Source organism: Gossypium raimondii, chromosome 5 (genome assembly GCF_025698545.1).
Source record: "Gossypium raimondii isolate GPD5lz chromosome 5, ASM2569854v1, whole genome shotgun sequence".
Classification (NCBI taxonomy): domain Eukaryota; kingdom Viridiplantae; phylum Streptophyta; class Magnoliopsida; order Malvales; family Malvaceae; genus Gossypium; species Gossypium raimondii.
Genome location: NC_068569.1, coordinates 57005999 through 57028593, shown reverse-complemented (window position 1 = coordinate 57028593; position 22595 = coordinate 57005999). Strand labels below are relative to the sequence as shown.

The 22595-nt window shown below is 32.1% G+C and overlaps 4 protein-coding genes across 4 annotated transcripts; 2 read left to right on the top strand and 2 right to left on the bottom strand.

The window, feature by feature from the left end:
- Positions 1–622: 622 nt before the first annotated feature.
- Positions 623–2774, top strand: LOC105768627 (probable calcium-binding protein CML21). The gene is made up of 5 exons (XM_012588667.2): positions 623–770; positions 953–1142; positions 1261–1463; positions 1945–2113; positions 2495–2774. The coding sequence occupies exons 2-5, from the start codon at positions 962–964 to the stop codon at positions 2602–2604; spliced, it is 663 nt and encodes a 220-aa protein (XP_012444121.1). The 5' UTR covers positions 623–770; positions 953–961; the 3' UTR covers positions 2605–2774.
- A 138-nt stretch (positions 2775–2912) lies between these two features.
- On the bottom strand, positions 2913–7376 carry LOC105768626 (KH domain-containing protein At5g56140). Its single transcript, XM_012588666.2, has 7 exons — positions 7144–7376; positions 6476–6561; positions 4968–5113; positions 4124–4243; positions 3927–4043; positions 3511–3654; positions 2913–3428 (listed from the first exon to the last, which is right to left on the bottom strand). Exons 1-7 carry the CDS (start codon positions 7281–7283, stop codon positions 3276–3278), a joined length of 906 nt encoding a protein of 301 aa, XP_012444120.1. The 5' UTR covers positions 7284–7376; the 3' UTR covers positions 2913–3275.
- Positions 7377–13463: 6087 nt separating this feature from the next.
- LOC105768623 (THO complex subunit 3) lies at positions 13464–16876 on the top strand. Its single transcript, XM_012588664.2, has 10 exons — positions 13464–13621; positions 13716–13811; positions 14381–14510; positions 14702–14793; positions 14961–15029; positions 15383–15440; positions 15944–16043; positions 16241–16327; positions 16412–16490; positions 16576–16876. Exons 1-10 carry the CDS (start codon positions 13559–13561, stop codon positions 16741–16743), a joined length of 942 nt encoding a protein of 313 aa, XP_012444118.1. The 5' UTR covers positions 13464–13558; the 3' UTR covers positions 16744–16876.
- A 520-nt stretch (positions 16877–17396) lies between these two features.
- LOC105768625 (uncharacterized) lies at positions 17397–18527 on the bottom strand. The gene is made up of 2 exons (XM_012588665.2): positions 17739–18527; positions 17397–17671 (listed from the first exon to the last, which is right to left on the bottom strand). The coding sequence occupies exon 1, from the start codon at positions 18409–18411 to the stop codon at positions 17743–17745; it is 669 nt and encodes a 222-aa protein (XP_012444119.1). The 5' UTR covers positions 18412–18527; the 3' UTR covers positions 17397–17671; positions 17739–17742.
- Positions 18528–22595: the final 4068 nt, after the last annotated feature.

Below are 22595 nucleotides of genomic sequence, written 5' to 3'. Positions count from 1 at the left end.
GTAATCTAACTCCAAATACACATGCTTCATAGGATTTTTTTTTTGGTACAATTTTATTTAGTTATTATTTTATCTTGGAGATTAGATTATGTTAAAATATGACATAGGTTTTTGTACTCTTCTCAAGATTATGTTAAAAAATGACAATCTTTAAAATTTTCATCAATTTTTACTGTTAAAAAAACACGTACAGAGGAATATATATATTTTGTCGGCCGCGTTAAAAATTGACGTGACTGACAAAATAACCAGACAGTTACACATGACATGTTATGTGTACCTTATGCTGACGTACAAAAACTAATTTTTAACTGTAGACATAAATGAAATTTTTAACATAATAATTTATTTATTATTTAATCGTAAGGATTAATTTATCTATATTTTAGTTGAAAAGAGAAAATATAATCTAGCTCCCCTACAATAAAAAGGTAATTTTATAAAAATAACTTGAGTTGTTCATCTAACAATGACAAAGTGATGATATTTTGTTTGTTGTTAAATGAGAATAGTCAGCGCAGATTATGTAGTTAGTGTCCTACCATTAAACACACAACAGGCGGCACTCAGGAGATGATGATAACGACATTTGCCAGCCCAAGCCAGGCCAGGCGTCCGCACCTTCAACACATATTCCTCCCTACGCGCTTATAATATTTGCTTATTCTAAATATATACCGCCACTCAACCTACACTCCAAAACCAACCCTTTCTTTCTCTTCCCCCCAATTAATTCAATTCACCCTTTCTTTGCTGTTGTGTTTTAGGAGGTACCTACAATAAATGTCTTAAACAATCATGCTTAATTTACCCTTTTGATTTCATGTTCATGCTTCTGCTTCTTCTTTTCTTTTGAGATGAAAAGTCAACCATCCTTATTTGATTGTTGATAGTTCATCATACATCTCATCTTTGATCTCCTTTTAATAGCTTTTTCAACTTGTATGGGCAGGCTAGGAAAATGGGAGGTGTAGTGGGAAAGTCTGAATCACCTGAAACAAAACTAGAAGCTAAAATGGTTGAAGCTATGCAGCACAGAGCTTCTAAAGGAACTACTATCAAGTCCTTCAACAGCATCATCTTAAAATTCCCTAAAATTGATCACACCTTAAGGAAGTGCAAAGCTATTTTTGAGCAGTTTGGTAAGTAAGCAACTAGTATTTGTTGAATTGATTGTTTATTTATGCCATATACACCCTTTTTTCTTTTTTGTTCATCATCATATATAAATAAAACTTTAAGAAGAAACATGTTTTGTAGATGAGGACTCAAATGGTGCCATTGATCATGAAGAGTTGAAAAAGTGTTTGCACAAGCTTCAAGTTTGTTTCACAGAGGAGGAGATAGAGGATTTGTTTAAGGCATGTGATATGAATGAGGATATGGGAATCAAATTCAATGAGTTCGTAGTCCTTCTTTGCCTTGTCTATCTTCTCAAGGACAATGCTACTGAATTCGAAGCCGTATCCTTTTTAACACTTTTGAGATTTTCTCTTTCATTTCTTGTTTGTGTAGGAGAATTGAGATACATGCCTTGCCTTGCCTTGTTTGTGTTTGAGAGGGTTTTATATTTTTAATGGATGTATGAGTAGATTGTATTTTGTTTAAATTAATCATGAATGTTAGATCAAAGATAAACTAATCATGTGTGTTAGATCAAAGAGTAAATTAATTTTTCTGTTAAAAATTTTATTCATTTCTATTGTTAAAATCAGTCACTATACATAAACGAGATACACATAAAACTTGTCAACTACGTCATTTTTTAACAATCTACACTTCAATTTATCATACAAAGACTAATTTGTTCATTTATTAAGTAAAAAAATAAAATACAATATAACTCTTAATACAAAGATCTCTATGATACTTTTATAGAATCAATGAGATCCATTTTCACACCTTTTAATTATAAATGTTGGTATTCCATGACAATGAAGTAAGAAATCGAGAATGGGGGTACCAAACTTGGAGGCCACGTTTGAAACATTGGTGGATGCATTTGTGCTGTTGGATAAGAACAAGGATGGTTATGTTAGCAAGACTGAGATGGTTCAAGCTATCAATGAATCTGGGGAGCGTTCCTCTGGACCAATAGCCACCAAAAGATTTGGTCAGCTCTCTCTCTATATATATACAAATTCTTTGGTACATTATCGAAACAAATTTTACACATACAGTAAAAATATAGTAATATGCAAAAAAAGAAAAGGGTTCCCAATATCACATGTAAACATGTGCATAATATGGTGTTTACTTCACTTAGAGTAGACAAATTATGCAGAAAAAATGCATAATATTATTGTTTAGAAGGCGACGAGGAAGTTGTGTCAGCTTAGATTGTGGATTGCAGTCGCTGTTGCACAGCATCCAAGATTCATTAAATAACTTAGCTGACAGACACAGATGGTTCATGTCAATGTCATGTGCTTTCTAAGTTTTAATACATGCATAGGTTGTTGGTTAATAGTGATTGATTGTTGGGATGTTGCAGAAGAGATGGACTGGGATAAAAATGGATCCGTGAGTTTCAAGGAATTTCTCTTTGCATTTACAACTTGGATTGGAATTGAGGAGGTCGGAGACAACGATGAACACCACTAAAAACGACAACAGCAAGCAGAAGCCACTCTCAATCAAATTTTATCACAATACCAGTTTCAAGTCCAATCCAGTGTTTGTTCCTTTCTTTTTGATATATATATATATATATATATATATATATATATTTCCTCACCTTTGCAACAACAATAATAAAATAGATTTTGAACCAATCTTTCATTTATTCTAAATGATATACATCACTTGGGTTTTAAAGATAATAATATTTGATTCAAAATGATCCAACATTTTATTTATTTCTAATATTTTATCAAACCAAAGCCTCATTAAGCCCTAATTCATTCATTAAATTTCCATTAACAAATGCAATTACTTTTTCTATTAATAATACAAAATAAAAAAAATACAAGCCCAATACAATTTTAACTTCCTTGCATATACCATACTATACTATTACTAGCGCTATACGACCTAATAACACAGCCAACAGCTTTTAGCAGAACTGCAAAACTCCACACTCATCCATTCCTCATTCTGTAGTAATTTAAACTCCCAATTTCCCAAACATTAACTTAAACACACTTCATAACCCAACTCAATTCAACTGCCACACAAAATGTTCAAGTGCCCCGACCGCAGTTGGGGGCATTCACCTCACCTGCACTGTCTGTGGCTTATGGCATGACACTAACACACAGGCCTTCCCATATCCTTTACCCCCTTGTCTTTGCTCGCTTCATCCCAAGGCTGTTGTTCTGGAAGGGGGATACCGAACCAGACATGGGAGAACCTTCCTCACGAAGCGTACCATTCAGCATTGCTAGCTCTCGCAGCTGTTGTTTCTTGTAGAAATCTTGAGATTCATCCTATTTTTCAAAATAAAAGGGAAGACAATTATTTTCAAGTTACCACTCAACATAATAACAAGCAAAACAAGTTCGCACTTACCACAGGCTTGAGCAAATCTTCTAGTATCTCTCGGGCTTGCATTAGGCGAGCATCAACTATTTCAACTGGTAATTCTGCCTCAACTAGGATATGAAGAGGTTCATTTAGATGTTCATACCCGGGTTTTCCTCTCATCATTTCCTCCTTACCAATTTTAAAAAAAAAAAAAAACAACATTACCACATTTGTATCCATATAAAGAGACGGAGAATTTCACATTCTCCCAATAAAGAAATTCAATATCATAATATGTACACTCCTTTAGAACTAAATCAAGACATAATTCATTGAAGTTTATCCATTCATCTTTGGAGCTGCAACAATGTGTAGCAGCTACATGTTTCATGGGTTTCACTTTCAGACTTGCTTAATGAGCAAGTAACTACTAAGAAAGATACAAAGAGAATGATAGTTACCCTAGTTGGATCCTTAATACTGCCCCTCCCTCTTATCAGGACACGGCACTCTGTATTTGCCTCCACACGCTTAAGAGAGTTTCCCCTAGGACCAAGGAGGCGGCCAACAAAATTATACTGCAACATTAACTTATTTTAGATGGTGAAAAAAGAATAATTCCTAAAAGCAGTTTTAGGACAGGAGTGTTCATTCATACATTAGGATAGCTGTCTACAGGAATATCCACTCTGATCGTTCTCTTAACAATAAGACCAGAAGAGCTACCTTGAGAACCCACCCAGTTTTGTACCGAAGAGGGCCGTACTAAACATGACATCTGCACCATAATACAATGGGTTTTGTTAAAAAAAAGCCAAAGCAACTGATAAATGAAAATATCAATGGAAAACCCATTCTTTTGACAAGCACCAGGGATTCCTCAAGGACATTTCAGACAAGTACCTTGAACAGATCAAAAGAACAATTCTACCAAAAATAGTCCACAAAAGAGTAAAACAGAAACCTATGGACTACCAAGCCTAAAAGCAGTAACACGCAATTTCACAGATGAACCTGGCCCTTACTAACACAATCAACCATCAATTCTTCTGATCAGATGAGACTATCTAGGCAGCTTCTATGTAACAATGGGAAAGCTTGTATTTCCACATTAAAAAAAGCAGGTAACTGAAATCAAGGAAACAATTTTAGGCAATTAAAATGACTGTTTAGTTATTGAAGTCAGCAGCAAAGTACACAGTTCAGCTGAATGGAAATACTGTGATCCCCTGCATATCAAAATTTATCTTAACAAAAGGCCAGAGAAACAATGAGTTATATAAGTAGGAGCAACAGCCTGAATCAATTTCTAAGCTAACACTAATTTGGAGGACTTCTTCATGTTAGCTTCAGACTGCCTGTCTAAGAGAAACGACATTGCAAGCTACAAGTCAAACAAAGGTTTGGTTAGCAGGAAATGTAGTAAAACATTAAGTCAGCAATACCTCTAAAAGCAGTAAAATTAGATGGTAAAGAGTTATGTTAATGGTTAGTATCCATACTTCTGATTGAAAACGTGAAGTCCATCCGTTCATATCAGCTCCTCCATTTGAAAATATTCCTCCAGAAGCCAGGGGGCTAGCTTGTTCAAGCCCACTTTGACCTAAAACTGATGCATTCCCCAACAGCGTAGTTACACGCAAAATTTCTGCTCCAAAAATGTCATTTTCAAGAATAAGATGTACCAGTTAGTTGTTAAGAAATCAGTTAGCAGTCACACCACAAAATGGAGAGACTACACGGAATGTTAATTTAGTCAGTTAAATATCAACACTTCCTTCATAAAATAAGCTACTCTTCCAGTAGCAAGCAATCTGGAACAAAATAAAAAGAGGTAGTGAAATTCTATTTTGGGTTTATATATAAATCAATAAGGAACATTCTTATATTAATTAAAAAGAATTATTTGACTAACTTGCAAAACCATGGAGAAACCAGATCAACTGTTAGAATCTGAAATCATACAAGTGAATGGAGAAAAGAAAAGCACCAGAAGCACAGAAAGAAAGACTACTTAATCGCAAGCAATGCCACCAAATTTTAGCACAGTTATATGACAATTTTCTACAACAAACAGATGAAAGAGAAAACAAACAACCCCCACGTCTGACTAGAAGTTGGCACCTAAGACCTCTCACAACAAACCTAAAAGAACTAAATCTTACAGGCGAGTCCGCCAAGATTTCTCAACCTCAGGATCCATGATACATTGATGTTACAATGGACTATTAAAGCAGTTATTTCAGTAACTTTTTAGAAATCTAATATCCCATTGCATTTGGAAGGCTAAAACCTTACCATCCTCACACATCACTGATTTTCTTTAAACCCAGCATGGGCTGCTTCCCAATATGAATACCAGTAGGATCACTAGCTTTCTCTATGCACTCTTTTCATCATATCCACCTTTCATCACCACTGTTACTGTGGTTCAGAAACCTCCTTTCTGCCTCCTCTTTGTTTCTAATCTCCTCTTTTCTCTTAAGAGTACAGCACTAGAAGTGTCTTCTTTCTTCTATATAATTGGCTTCCGTTACTTCCTAAGATGTCTTATTATCCACTTGTGACATAGAGGAGCTCGCAAGGTTCATGTAACACATCTTATTGGCCAATTAAGAACCATAGTTTCTGTTATATCATTATCGTTCTACCCAGAAAATTTTGAAAGTTTAAGCACATTTCCTGTCGGGGACTATCAGAAGAAGGCAGTCAGCCTCAATCATGATTCCACCAAGTCCTAGTAATTTCCAGTTCTATCTACACAAGGCATGATTTCGTTCACAAGGTTTTGTGAATGTATTAGCTCTAGCTATGAAGATTTTGACAGGAGGCCAGTGACAAAGTGTCAGTGGCTTGATCCCTGACTAGCAAATTTTACCAGTTACTTGTTAAGTTAGTATTTGGCACTTAAAATTGAACTTCAATTGTTATTTTAAAGACAACAAAGAGGAAAGGAGATATTCTTCTGCATGATCCTTTCGAAAGAAGATTGCTATGTTAAGTAACTCACCCTGGTTCAACAATCTATAGGTATTAGGGAGCACAGGCATAAATGGACTAAGCTTCTGACGCTCTGCCAATAACTCTGAGAGATATCTGCAAACAGGAAAATGAAGACCGTCAGCCAATCGTTGATTAACACATTAACAAAAGAATCACCTCCGGCTACTATCAATAGCTGCAGAAACAGTCATTAATGATAATTACAAGCAATCCACAGTTATTTAGCTTCAATCTAATACCACTACATCCAGATTACAACTAAAACCTGAAAAAACACTCCACACCACACAATGAAAGCATCAAACCACTAGAATTCACCAACTTGTAAATCTGAAGAGATCTGTTAATACTACGATGGCATCATCAGAAAGACAGAACAAAAAGCATAACCATATAAAAAAAACGAATGGATCGAGCACTAGATCTTGGAAATTCAAGCAGAAGCCAACTAAGAGAACAAATTTAACACCAAACTAAATACTTTATAAGAAAAAGAGGAAGATCAGAGCCAATATCACTACAGTCACTACAAGGAACAAAAAGATAACAGAAATCGTCGAGTATAATTGAAAACGAAGGATGAGTAGAATAAAACAGCGAAGATATCAAGGTAATAGATTAAAATTAACGTAAGAGACGAAAAAGAGAAAAAAAAAAAAAAAAAGAAGAGCATACTTCTCCTGATCGAGGAGGGCAGCAGAGGAAGCGGCTGCGGCAGCGACGGAGCGGAGGCCGGAGAGGTGGGGAGAGTGAGGAGCGGAAGGCGAGGGAGAGTAGGCCATGTACCTGCCTCCTCCACCGTCCGATGTAGTCATGAGTAGAAGACGAAGGTGCCTTCGGGTAGCGGTGATGGTGGTGGTTGTGTGTGTATATTTTTCTCCTCTTTTGTGGTTTTTTTTAGGTATGCAACAGAAAATTAATATATATATGATGTGTAAATTTCTAAATTTCTTAATTAATTAATTATTTATTTGCTGTATAACATTATAATAAAAAGATGTTTGTGTGCGATATATATGGTAAAGAATTAGACGGCAGAAGTGAATATTTTTCTCTCATTTAGTATTAGACACTCGGACTCTCTTATTTTAATACATTTAGATAAGATAATGAAAAAGCTCAAGAGTTAAAAGAGATATTTGAACTTGAGATTGGGATACGAGATGGCTCAAAGACAAATTGATGTCTAATGCTACAAAAAAGTATGGAGAATTCAGTGATTGTCAGGCTTATTAGACATACTTTAGGGTTTTAGATAGGATGTCTTCTTTGGAAGCTAGTAGGAGATGTTCAACTATCTGATAAAGAAACAAGACTATAACAGAGTCTTGACGGAAAGTTTATGGCTAGTTTATCAGGAGTAAGGACTTCACAACTAACTTCATCCTTCACATGTTATTTGGGTATGGTTGCCTGGATTACCTTATAGGTATTATACAATTAACTTAATGACGATAATTGCCGTTCTAAGGCATATAGTTAAAATAGATTATAACCTTATGACTAGTAAAAGTGTAACACTCCTAACTCAGATCGACAATAATCCCAATCAAAAAGTACTATATTTGATGCCCAAAGGCATCTCCACTAATCCTATAGTTAAACTATGAATACTTTTTGTTTAAGGCAATCCTAGTAAATCTATGAGAATTTCTTTTACTTTAAAAAGGACATAAAGTATTAATACATCTATTAAGGGTATAGATACTTGATAGCATGTAGGTATCAGTACCAGGATGTAGTGGGTCTTAATAAAAACTCTTCTAAGTCTCTTTTAGGGTAAGGAAACTATTTAGAACCTTAACTGACACTCAAACAAGTTTCCCAAGACTTCTAAACTCAAAAGAAACTCACTATCAAACCATCAATAATATAAACTATTCAATGCAAAACAACTAAATAACATATTGTTTAGCTAAGGTTTTACGACCATTTAACATATCAAGACACTCACAATCTAAACAACATTTTGGTGCATAAACTATCTTTATAACCATGCAATAATGCCCTCATGCCGACCATAACACAAGCAACAATATAAAGCCTAAGCCTACTTACAATATGACATTCATAAGACTTCAAAACCTTAATATGTAACATCCCTCACCCGACCTGATTGTCGGGTCCAAGCTACGGAATGCTACATTCGTTGTCGGAGCAACTATAGTCAACCAGGCCCTTACAAACATTTATGCATGTAATCAAGTGTTAATCAAACTCAAATTATGATAAACAATTATTTTCAGGTCTTATACGAGCTTACAAAAGCTCTTTTACCAACCCGAGCACGAAACATGACCAAACTGTAAAGTTTTAAAAGTTCAAAGCTAACGTCATGATGTCACCTCTTCCATGGTGTGAAGTCGCCAAATAGTATGTCATGTCATGACCTCAAGCCACTCTACGTTGCGACATCACTTATTGTTGGCCGACGTTGTGACAAGAAAGGTTGGTCATCGAAATGCGGCCCCTGTTTTTGGAAAATATGAACCATTTGGTACCTATTACATAGCCTCCAACCAAACTTTTCAATATATACACCAAATACCATTTTCACTTGGTTAAAAAACATACAAAAACATGTATGTTTAACCTAGAACAATGTAAATAAAAACATTCAAATATATAGCCATTCAATGGCATCATATGCATATAGTAAAAAACAAGAAATATTCAATCCAACTACCTATTCAATTTACCATTTCTTTTATATGCAATCCTTGGCATACCTAGATGACATATCCAAATTTATTAAGATCGTCAACTAAACAACATCAACCATAGCTAAACCTTACACATCTGTCACATACCATTTAACATACAATTCAACACTTGCCATAAACATCAAAAGTATCATATGAACAAGAAAGTGACCATTTCCTTAACACCTTAACTCTATATACATGCCACAATCTCAAAGCTAAATTAAACATATTACCGTTAAAACTAATTTAGATGCTTCAATTGAACCACGAATGCAAAAGAATAAACTAGTATATTACCTATCTTCCACTTATTCATCTAACCCTTAAAGCTCCAACTTAAATTCACCTTCTCTTATAATTTAAATAATCCTTGAATAGGTAATGAAATCTAATAAGGAATGATCAATAATCTTATTTAAAACAAAAATTTAATCATAAGAATTGAGAGGGAGTGACTTACAACAATGCAATGAGGTTTCTTCCCAAGTCTCTTACAATTGAAAGCACGAGTGAAAGTTAGCCAAAGTACTCCTTTATTTCTCTCAATTGATCAATAGTGGAAATTCATACATTCCCACTCAAAAGACAACAGCCGAGATCTCTTCTTACCATCAAATCTCTCATCCGATGGCCCATAGTTTATCTTTAAATCTAATTTCAATTTTGATCACAATTCCTCCAATGTTAAAAGCTAGTACAATGCTTCTTTCTCTCTCCCACATACATTGGTTTGAAAATTAAAAAAATAATACCTCGCGCTCCACACAAATTAGGAAAAAGATCTAGAAATTTCCTCTACCAACTTAGATCCAACGATGATGGAGTGAGTTTATCCTAATGACGTGATTATCAACGGTTAAAGAAAAACTCATCCACTAACCTTTAATTAGTAATGGAAAAAAATTACCATATAAAACCTTAATTAATCACACGTTTAGCCCATTTCCTTATCAAATGATAATAATTCTTTATTTTTCAATAATTTATATTAAACACCCCATACCTTACCCGATCAGCGAGTCCGGAGCAACTATGATCATTTACATTTATTTTATATTATTTGATGATTCAATTCAACTAAAACATGCATTTAACATAATATACAATCATGTGCCGGGTCTAATATGAACTTACAAAAGCTCAAATGCTAACCAGAGGCCAAAAAAGGATAAAATTATAAAGAATTCAAAATAGATGGTTGACGAAGCGACCTCGAGAATTCCTCCTCACGACGTGACATATTGACTTGGCCTCGCCGCGGTGACGGGGTTCCTCATCGTGCCATGGCCTAGAGCCCAACCCTCGTCGCAACGACATACATTTGACGTCATGACGTCACATATTATTTCTGCAATTTCTAATTGGATAAAAACCTGCATCTTTCCAAACCTATACTAAACAATTCAATTCATAATCAGGCCTGATAGACAACATGCTCACATCAATTTAAGCATTCTAATATTGCATTCAACATTTTACCAATGCCTAAATGTTATAAACTAATTACCTATTGCATATCATAAAAAATCATGTGCAATTTTAACTATTTCATCAAGATCACTAGCATTATAGCAAAACATACCAAATTTGAAACCATTTACAATTCATGTTCCATTAGCCATATTCAAATACCAATTTTTTTAAGCCAAAGTGCATATACACATAGTTATAAACCAAAATTGACTCAACCTAGGTACATGTTATACTTAAATCAAAACGGGATATACAAATGTTGTTGAGTTAGGGATCGTCCTCTGGATGTTGGAATCTATTTAATGATTGCTTGAAAATCTACTAACCTGCTCACAGGGAAAACAAAATCATACACTGTGCAAATACGCTTAATCGTAAACCTATGATTCACAACCAAAAACATAGTCACTCATGTTTTTCATTTTATTCAATTTAGTCTCTGTACTCGAGATACATATATTTCTCGATATTTAACATCGAATCAAAATCTAACTTCACATTCTTTCATTAAGGACCCTATACTTCCTATTTGTAATATAATTTCATTAAGGACCCTATACTTCCTATCTATAACATAATTTCACAAAAATTTCAATTTATTCAATTTAATCCCTAATGTTACAAAGTTGTCTAACAAGCTTAATTAGCTTTACAATTTAGTTCTTATCGTGATCTAATCTTATTAACTACCAAATTCAAGACTAATTCATTAAATTCTCTATAATAACAAATTGCTAAAAACTTAACAATTGAACAAATTGATAAATGGAGTAGTTAAAGCAAGTTCCCATGATAAAAAAAATCTATAGAAATCAAAGAAAAATAACTTAGAGACTTCCTTGAAATAATGTTCGAACGTTTAACTAGATTGAAGGTTTTCCTTATTTTTTTCTCTAATGGTGGATAGTGGTGGCTTGGAGAAGATGGTGATTTTCTTTCATCTCTCCTCTATGAACTTATATTTATAGTTAGATTAAGAAAGGATTAAGATAATAAATCATGTTTATGTTTTAATTAACCTTATTTAATATAATTATAATTATAATTATATTAACTTAATGACTATCATCATCACCATCCACTATCTATTTAAAATTGGTTAATTAACCATTTTGATCGTTTAGATAATTGTTACTAGGTCCCCAACTATTTTCTAAATTAAAATTCAATAATGATTGAATTTTTACAATTTAGTCCCTAAGCTTTAATCAACTATTTTCTCGGTTAAATTACTTAATCGTAGTTCAATATATTTTCATAATAATTTCATAAATGTTTATATTTTATCCCTACAGACTCGTTTAATGGAAATGTGGTTCCAAAATCGTATTTTTCAACACCACTGAAAATCAGGTCGCTATAAAAGTATAGAAAACACAATTCCTAGAAAAATAGAATTTATTCTTAGAAAATAAATTATCACTACTTTCTGGTAGAATAAAAATGTTTGAAACTTATGTGTTAAAACTTATGTGAATAACTCTACCAGTGTCATCTATTTATAGTGAGAGATAGGAGAATCTTGATTGAATAAGTATAACACAAATAATATTAATTTAATAGAAAACAGTATTCTAATATAACTAGAAGAGGGGGTGACACACTCTAGAAAAAAACACTAGGGTTGCCGTCCCTCATATATAATATGAGGGGAATTGGGTCTCTCATGTATTGGGTCCAACTATATGTGCTTTTTGGACTTTTTGACCTGACATTTTATAATTTAATTCAACCCAATATTTGTGTTCCATTTTCAAAATAGATATAAATAAATAAATTTATTTATTTATTTAATTTCCTAATTTAATAATTTTTCACTCTAATTCTAATTCCGTTAAAGAATGACAACTTTACCGTAAAAGAATGTATGAGGAATTATATAATTTCCATATTCAATGGATTCAAAACGACTAATTAATTTAATTACCATAAAAGTATATGAGTTATACATACATAGTCCGTCATTCGCTAAAGATTAAGGTATGCCACACTATGAACATCAAAAGTAAGTAAATCCATAAATGAATCTAAGATCTAATCTACTTGGGTCATGCCTAATGTATTGTTAGTCCAATTAGTCACATTTATGTTTCTATCTTCTAGGAGTTATCCACTCTAATGCTCAAGACAAAGTATCTCCCCAATTGGACTTGATAGGCGACATATCAGTCTTTCAATCATTAGCACATATACAATTAGACTAAGGACCAGTTTATGTTCATCTACTAATACAAATTGTCTTTCTATATTATGATCCGATTACATACTATCGCTTAGTATTAGTTAAATGTTAAATAACCAATAAGTTAATATTTGATTCAATTTTCATTTAATCATTGCATATTTACCTTAGTTTTGCCATAACATTTCATTTTATCATATTGTCATAACATTAACCCAATTTTATTAAAATAACTTGACCAACTTTGTGCCTCAATCCGATCTTCGTGGGAACGATACTCACTCATCACTTTAAGGGCTTATATAAAGCTTTATTAAATGTATGAAATTTTTTTATTTCCCGGAAACATTTTTCATTTTTAAATATTTAAAATATATTTATAAATAAAATATATTTTAATAATAAAATACGTCATTTAATATTTTTTAGAGAATTAATGCATTCAATTTTTACTAATAATTTTTTCAATAATAAAAAGTGAAATTATTTGATAATGGAGTTTTTAAAATTGGTTGTGAAATACATAGTGAATTTACCAAATGTTGGTCCTAATAAAATACATTTGATAAATTTGAAGGAATGTCAATTAATCAAACAATTTTAGTAATTTTCACATATTTTTATTTTAAAATGTTAACCAAAATTACAAAAATCATTTCCACGGAATTCATTCTTGGTTTGTTTTAAGTAAACCTACACTAACACAAGAAGGGTAGAACTAAGGAAGAGAATGGAGGAGAAAATTGCTTTCAAGAATCTACATAGCAGAGAGTATCAAGGTCACAAAAAGAAAGTAAGGGTTTTTTCTTTTTTCTTTTTTCTTTTGGATTCTTTTCCTGTTTCTCTTTCTCTCCTAATGAAGAATATTTTCATTTCCGTTCTCAAAGGTGCATTCGGTAGCCTGGAATTGCACCGGCACCAAGCTTGCTTCCGGTTCCGTCGATCAAACCGCTCGTGTTTGGCATATTGAGCCTCACGGTCATGTAAGCTGTCACCCCTCTTTTTTTAATTTTCTTCGTTTTTCATTGTTTCTTTCTCTTCTGGGTATTTTGAATGTTGCTTTTTTATTACAGCACTAATAATGAATTGGGATTTGATTCGAGATGCGTCTTCGTGCACTCGTTCTCATGGGCATCCTTTTGCTTAGGCTTTTAGGATACTCAAAATAGATCTTATTTTTGGATATAAAAAATATTGTTTCTGAGGTTGCTATGATTGCATTAGTATATTGATGAGAAATTTTGATGGAAAATACTAAAGATATCAACGATTGGACTATGAATTTTAAATGGAAAAAGTAAGAAGATAAAATCTTAAAATGTATTCAAGTAAAGTAACTGCTTTTAGGATACACATACAGTAATACAAGCAGTTTTTAGATACCTTGATAGCTGGCGTCTTAGTCTTTTACATCCGTTTTTATTGTATCTTCTCCAAAAGCATGTTTCCCTTTGCACAATTTATCTGAAATTGGTTTGGTTTGTGTCTTGAATGTTGGAAATTTAATAAATTCCCTGTTGTTAATAGTGATTTTCTCTAATGTCTGGTGCAGGGAAAGGCTAAAGATATCGAATTGAAAGGACACACTGATAGTGTGGATCAACTATGTTGGGACCCTAAACATGCTGATCTCATAGCAACTGCATCTGGTGATAAGACTGTTCGTCTATGGGATGCTCGAAGTAAGTGAATACTGTTTTATGTTATTGTTAGAAGATTGAAGAGGAACTACTATAGCTTGTACAGCCATGATTATTATGTTGAATACCATGAAAGCTGCTTATAGGAGGTTAACTAAATAAATTGTTATGATGTCAATTAGTTGCTTAACCATCATATAGTTATTTACCTTCGCCTACATCGGGTTTTGCAGGTGGAAAGTGCTCCCAGCAAGCAGAACTTAGTGGGGAGAATATAAACATCACGTATAAACCAGATGGCACGCACGTAGCTGTTGGTAATAGGGTATGCTCTATGTCTTATGTCACTTTGTGCACTTCAACACATCTCTGACTTGGAATCTTTTACATGCATTTGTTTTTGAGTAGCAATAGAACATTTTTTTTTGGCATTGTTCCATCACGATAATAAAAATTAGTTTATTATTGATACAATGTTCTATTTCTCTCAAGGATGATGAATTAACAATACTGGATGTTCGAAAATTTAAGCCAATTCACAGACGCAAGTTCAGTTATGAGGTATTGTTCAGTTCATACTAATTTGCTCTCCTCTCCTTTGTCATTTGATCAACTTTGAAGATGTTAATTTTGGAAAACACATTCATACTTGCATTTGAGGCCTAGTTTCCAAGGTTTAGTTTATACATAAAACACAAACTTGAGTATATAGAGTACCAAGCACATTTAAGTGTGCAGTGTATTCATTTAATACATAATTGTCATTACAAATTGGAACTAATGGCTATTACAAAGTACCAACATTTTTCTCCTTTTCTCAGTTAACTCTTTGGAAGTAATGACTAATCATGGGATGCTAGAAATTGTTACTTAAGCTGTATGATTAAACAGATGAATACGATTTCTTTCTCCAGGTAAATGAAATTGCTTGGAACATGACAGGAGATATGTTCTTTTTGACGACTGGAAATGGTTAGAACAATTTCTTTGTTAGCAATTATGCTTCCCTCTTTGATTCAAAAATGGTTTATTATTGGTAAAAGTATTATGGAGGTGCCTGTACTAGAAGTCAGATTGCATTTTGGCCCCTATACTTGAAAGATGAGCAAATTAGTCATTGTACCTTAGATCAAAGAGCAAACTGGTCCTTTTGTTAAAAAATTCATCTATTTTTACTGCTAAAATCTGGTCCTTGTACATCAGATGAGGTACACGTGGCATGCCTCATGTAACTATCTAATTACTTTGTTAGCCACGCCGATTTTCAACAGTGCAAAGGGATGAAATTTTGAACAGGAAGGACCGATTTGCTCTTTGATCTAACATACAGGGACTATTTTGCTCTTTTTTGAGTAGTGGGGGCAAAATGCAATTTGACTCCTAGTATAGAGACCTAGATGGTACTTTTACCTTTATTATTACTCCTTAGTTTATAGGATGTTTATGTTCTATATGTTAAATGTTCTTCTTCTCAGGTACTGTTGAAGTACTTGCTTACCCATTACTTAGACCAGTTGACACCCTCATGGCACATACAGCTGGTTGCTACTGTATTGCTATTGATCCAACCGGAAGGTTTGGTCTAACTCTGTCTTGATATTATTGGTTTACCAGCCTTATATCTATATGCATCTATCATGTAATGTATGTATTTAATCTTTATATGTTTTTCATACACCCAAAGGTTATTTTTTGTTTCTTGAATACGAGGTAACCATCAATGAAGTTTCTTTTTCCATTAGATGATAAAATCCATTACTCTTCTATGGTAGATACTTTGCTGTTGGAAGTGCTGATTCCTTAGTCAGCCTTTGGGATATATCGGAGATGCTTTGTGTGCGAACATTTACTAAGCTTGAGTAAGTTTCACCTGGATACGTACTTTTTATTAACTTTTGTCATATTTCTCATGGGCATGAAATGACCATTTGCGTTCCGTGCAGGTGGCCTGTCCGGACAATAAGCTTCAATTATACAGGAGATTATATTGCCTCTGCCAGTGAAGATCTATTTATTGATATAGTATGTATTGGTTGAACTTCCTTATCTGTAAAACGGTTAATAAAAAAATTTATCGTATTCATGTTTCTGCTGTTGTCTGAAACAGTCCAATGTTCATACGGGACGAACCGTGCATCAAATTCCTTGTCGAGCTGCCATGAATAGTGTGGAATGGAATCCAAAATACAATTTACTTGCTTATGCCGGAGATGACAAGAACAAATATTCAGCCGATGAAGGTGTGTTTCGGATATTCGGCTTCGAAAGCAGTTAGTTAATGAGGTAATCCTTATAGTTCTAGTTGACTATTTATTGTTTTCTCTGCAAAACCAACTGTTCTTATGTATCCATGGATTTCTAATACTTGATTATGGTTTTTTTTAATCCAATAAACCAATTTGAATTTCCTTCTTGCTGTTTATCTTCTAGCACATTGTGTGTGTGGCACATTGCTATTTGCTAATGATCAATTCCAACAAGTAATTTGAAATGAATTTATCAAATCTCTGTCAGTTCCACCTTGATCTTGTTCAATCTGAGTTAATTTGAATCCAAATATCGAGAGCAATTTCGATATTTTAACCCAAAAGGTAAAAAATCTTTCCTGTCCCTTTCTATTTCGAAATTGGGCAAATTGGTATTTTTAAAAAATATTGGAGCAATTTATAATCCTTGTTCATTTCGAAAATAAGGATAAATTACCAAGTATATGATTTTGATTAGTATAATAATAAATTTGTTACCGCCTCATGTATCTCCAATTTTCTAAGGAGGGAGTAATTCAAAATTGAGAGAAACTGGGGAATTGCTTTTACCAATCCAGAGATCCAGAGTGATGGGAACTCAAGTCCACTTAGAAATCGAACCCAAATAGATGAGTGTACTACAAATTTTAACTTAAGGAGTGGGGATGGGCATACAAGTTGATTTAAGAAATAATAAAAGAATGAAAGAATTTTATTATTTGAGTTTAATAGAAAGAACTTGTTGTACAACTAAAATTGAGCACACAAGTGGTGTCGCCATTGAAGATCTCAGAAAAGCAAAGCATCTCTTAGATAGTACAATACGAGATCTCAGGTCGCCTCCGTATGAGCGGCAGACGACGGCTTCTTTTATCTGTTGGTGATGTAAAAGGTTTATCGGACCAAGATGCTTCATCCCCAATCAAATACCTCCATTAGCATCCTCCATCCAATCATCTATATAAAACAATTCCATCAGAATCCAATGATAAATAAAAAAGTTGGAACACATTTTATATCTTACCTTATCAGAATCCACAGAGCATGAACTTGCAGAATGGGAAAACCAAAGCCGAGATACAAACAATAACAATAGTAACCAAATACTGAGAACACCATGTTAATGGCTTCCATTTAATTTCAACACTGGAACTCTTCATCCTCTTCCCAATATGAGGCTCTTTTGATAAATCAAAGCTTTCGCCTTTCATCCTCAATTCTTGAATACACCTAGTAAGAGCTCGGTTATCATTTCGTTCCCTCTGCAATTGCTTCCCTACTTTCCAATACCTACAAAGCTTAACCTGAACCAAAAACACAAACACAAGTGAAGTCGAAAGCGAAACAATGGATGGTATCCACCATTTCTTACAAGTATGGTGTTGTCTAACACCAACGGATGATGTAAACAAGACGTTGAAGAATAAGCCATGGAAGACAAGGAAGAAACAAGAGAGTTGGAAGATTTGTGTTTTGATGGAATCTAGTCTTGATGCTTTAACTGCAATTTTACGATTGAAAAGATCTTCTTCTCTTTGCCATAATTTGAGAAGTAAAAGATGGCCTGGACTTTGAGAGATTTCCATCAATGGATGGTTTTGGATTGCAGTAATTGTGGTTAAAGCAGATGAGAGCTTGTGTTGATGTTCTTCATCTACTGGGATTTCTACAATGTGGGTATTTGCCATTTCAGCCATCACTCAAACAACAACAATAATAATAATAAATTAAAAAAATAAGAAACAAAAATTTTTAAAATGCTGACAAAACAGAGAGAGATTGGGAGATGAGATGAGATGAGAGTGGGAATTGTTGTGGGAAATGAGGAGAGTTTCTGATATTTAAACGCATGGCATTGGGTAACGGTAATATTTTGGTTTCCCCCAACGGTCGGATTCTCTTCTTCTGTTTAGGCTGTACTTGAAACAAAAGCCCAATTTTATAAGAGAGAGCAAGGCCCAATATCTTAACTGAAACAGCTGAAATATTTTCTTTTGGGCCACTTCTAGGTTCTTTTTTATTTTTTATCAATAATTATTGTGAGGGGCGTAGCTAAGGGATTGGCACGGCCCGGCTTTTCATTAAAATTTTAAATTAGTAAAGTTAAAATTTTACTTTAGTTTTCCTAAAAATAATAAAATTTTAATTTAATTCTTTAAAAATTATAAAGATATAGGGTCCTTTTGTTTACATGTAAAATGTTTTACGAAAAATATTTTCTGCATTTTCCTGTGTTTGTTTCACAGAAAACAGCTTAGTCAATGGAAAATTACTTACAGGTCCATGGAAAATAAGCCTTTTTTCTTGTAAAATGACTTGCCCTTTTGAAAAGCGTAAGTCATTTTCCAGAAAAGAGCTCCTCAATAGATAATTTTACTTTTATATAAAAATTAACTTAAATCAAGTTTAATATTATTATATTGATAATAAATTTTATTTTATTTTTAAAATATTTAAAATTATTAAAATATTAATATAAAATATTATATTTTAATATTATTAAACATACGTATTTAATTATTTATATTTAGTCATATAATAAATTACTAATATAATTAATATAATTTATTGTTTTTAATAAATTATTTAATATTTAAATTTTATTTTAATAGTAAATTTTAAAATAATAATTTTAAATAATATTATTCACTTATTATTGAAAATATCAATATTAATATTTTAATAAAAATATTTATTGCAATTATAAATATATTAATAATAAATGTTTTGTAGTATAAATGTTAAAATATGTCATAAGTCTATATACTCTTCACAAATTTGCAATTTAATTTCTGTACTTTTATTTTCAAGAATTTAGTCCCTCTACTTTCCAGATTTGGAAATCAAGTCCAACTGCTGACATTGTTGATTTTTTTGGTCAATTTTGTTAATGTCACATTTTTAAATTAAAAAAATAATCAGTTGGTAGTCATGTAACTAAAAAATGATCGTTGCAATGAACCTAAATTTAACAAAATATTTTTAATATATGTAAAAACAATATAAAATATAAAATTATAGATATAAAATAAACTCAATTAAACAATAAAAAAATAAAAAAAAATCTCAAAGGCATGTTTGTTTAATTGAAAACAACTTTTATGAAATATTTTTAAAGAACCTGCCAAACAAAAAAAAATATTTTACACAGATTCATCCAAACACCAGAAAATATTAGCTTTTCCAGAAAAGTAAGTCATTTTCCAGAAATCATTTTTCGAAAGCCATTTTCAGTGAAACAAACGGAGCCATAGACTATTTAATTTCGGCTTCCGTAAAAGAATTTTCTAACTTCACCTTTAATTGTTGTAGAACTCTTTCTTTCAAGTCAAGGTATTTTGGATTTTTAATAATACTTAATTAAAATTTTATTTTTCTATTAATTAAATTCAATTTTAAATATAATTATCCTTTTAAGAAAATTATTTTTTACCTATAAATGGCATAAATTCTAGTTGTTCTAAAACTAAAACTTTTTCTTTTTCAAAGTGAATTAGAATCTAACTCCCATAGGGTTAAATCTAAGCCATTTTAAGTTTTTAAATTTAATTTTAGAATTTTAGAATTTTGTATTTAATCTACTTAACTTTTGACCTCACAACTTAAATCAGGATAGATTAAGGGTTGCTCAATAAACTATCTTTTCGACCTCATAAACCTAAATTACTTTTTAAGGTCGTCAATCCCAGTGTTTGATTGCACTTCACCCAATCCAACTTATTTCGAGCTTGGAACTTATGTTAACCTTAGTTATTACTAATTATTATTTAATGATTTTTTGTTACTACTGATGTTTGCTTACAGTTTGAAAGAACTAGAGATAGAGTCCTTGGGTATGTTGATGCTGATTTTGCTGAAGACATTGATAGAAGAAGATCTCTCATAGGTTATGTCTTTACAATCGGAAGTTGTGCAATCAGTTGGAAACCACTTTGCAAACTACAGTCGCTTTGTCTACCACTGAAGCTGAGTGCATGGCGATTAGTGAGACTTGTAAATAAGCTATTTGGTTGGAGAGACTAAATTTAAGAAACACTTTTTCTTTTTACTTGTATTAATAATTTCTATGTAATTTTACAATTTATCCCATATTTTCCTTTATCGCCTCCATTCTTTTTTCCCTCTTCAATTGGATTAGACCTTTAGTGAGTAGTTGCTTCACCAAATCCTAGCAAAAATTAGTACACCATTTATTGTTTGGAATTAGAAAACAACAAAACAGTGTGTGTGGAGTTAGCGTAAGAGCTAAGTAAGCAAACCAAAAGCATGCTATTACTCCACCTCTCTTTTTTTTCTTCTTTGGTTAAATTCTTTGGTGAATTCCTATACTTTTACGTTTAGTACCAAATTAGTCCCCTCTACCATAAGAACTAAACAATTCAATCTTGATAACATTATAAAAAAGAAATAAGGTTGATCGTTGAAAATTTACAAGCTACCATGTTTTAAAGTATTATGTATAGTAGTCAACAACTTTATAATCTGAGTCTAATCATGTTTGGATTAGGGTGAAGCCAGAACAAATTTTTAGGGGCCGAATGAAATTTTAATTTTTTATAGCTTATATCTTTATAATTTTAAAAGGATTAAATTGAATTTTTATAATTTTAGGGTGGTCAAAGTGTAATTTTACCTTTACTAATTTGAATTTTTTTTAAAAAAATTAAATGGCCTAAATAGTAATTTTCCATTTTAGGGAAATTTGGCCCTCGCCAAATTTCTAGATTCGCCTCTAGTTTGGATTAGAGGTGATATTTAGGTAAAATTTTCTGAACAATATCATAAAAAAAATGTTGAATTTTGTATATCATTTTACTTAATTCAAAATTTGAATAAAATAATTCTTAACTTGATTTTATAACAAAAAGTAATTCAATCTATACTATATATTAAATATAATGTGAATCAACTCAATTAAGAAATTATTTAGAAAAATAAATTTACCTTTTTTATTAACTCATTTATTCTATTTTTATTTTTAAAAAACTATTTTTAGAAAACTGTTAATACAATTATTTATTTTAAAATATTTTTAAAACTATAAAATGATGTAAAGTAAAATTATTCAATGGACTAATGGATGCCACGTCCACTAAACGAACTTGAGTTGGGAGATAGATAGACAAAAGGTTCCTCCCTCTATTTCCCCAATCACATGCACAATGATTGTGACATGTAAAAGTAGAAATTACAATAAAATAGTCAAAATAAGTAATTAATAGCGGATTAAACTTATTCACAGGTGGTTGCACTTAGACTTGATCATGGGTCAGATTATTTGAACCCAAACTCAATTCAGTTCAATTTATGTTCTGACTCGATTCAAACTCAGCTTGACCCATCCATAAGTACCTCTATTTAGATAGGTATGTTTATTATAGGGACTTACATCAAATTATTCTTTCCATTATCACAAGAATTAATTTAGTTTATATACTATTAAAAAGAGTTAAATAAGGTCTACTATGTACAAAAAATGCCATTCAATGTTTATTAGAGTTGATATTTTTAAGTTTTTATGGTTCTATAAATGATATTTTTGTTTGGAATTAATCGCAATTGAAAAATAATTTTCAATTTTAGACTTATTTGATTATTTTAATAGTATAGAGACTAAATTAATCTATTTAATAATAAAGACACTAAATTGATACAGTATCTATAATACAAGTATCTATTGTTGTTAGATTTGTTGATTTTTTAGGTTGATTTCTATGCTTGGTTTATTATTGGGATTGGTCTGATTTTATTTTGGTTGGGTATTGCCTTCTTGTTCTCTTTCATTTAATAATTAGCTAAGGAAATAAAATAAATTGCATAATGTAAATACTTGTTTTTGGTTACTAACTATCCAATCAATAGTAGTTTCGGGAAATATTGT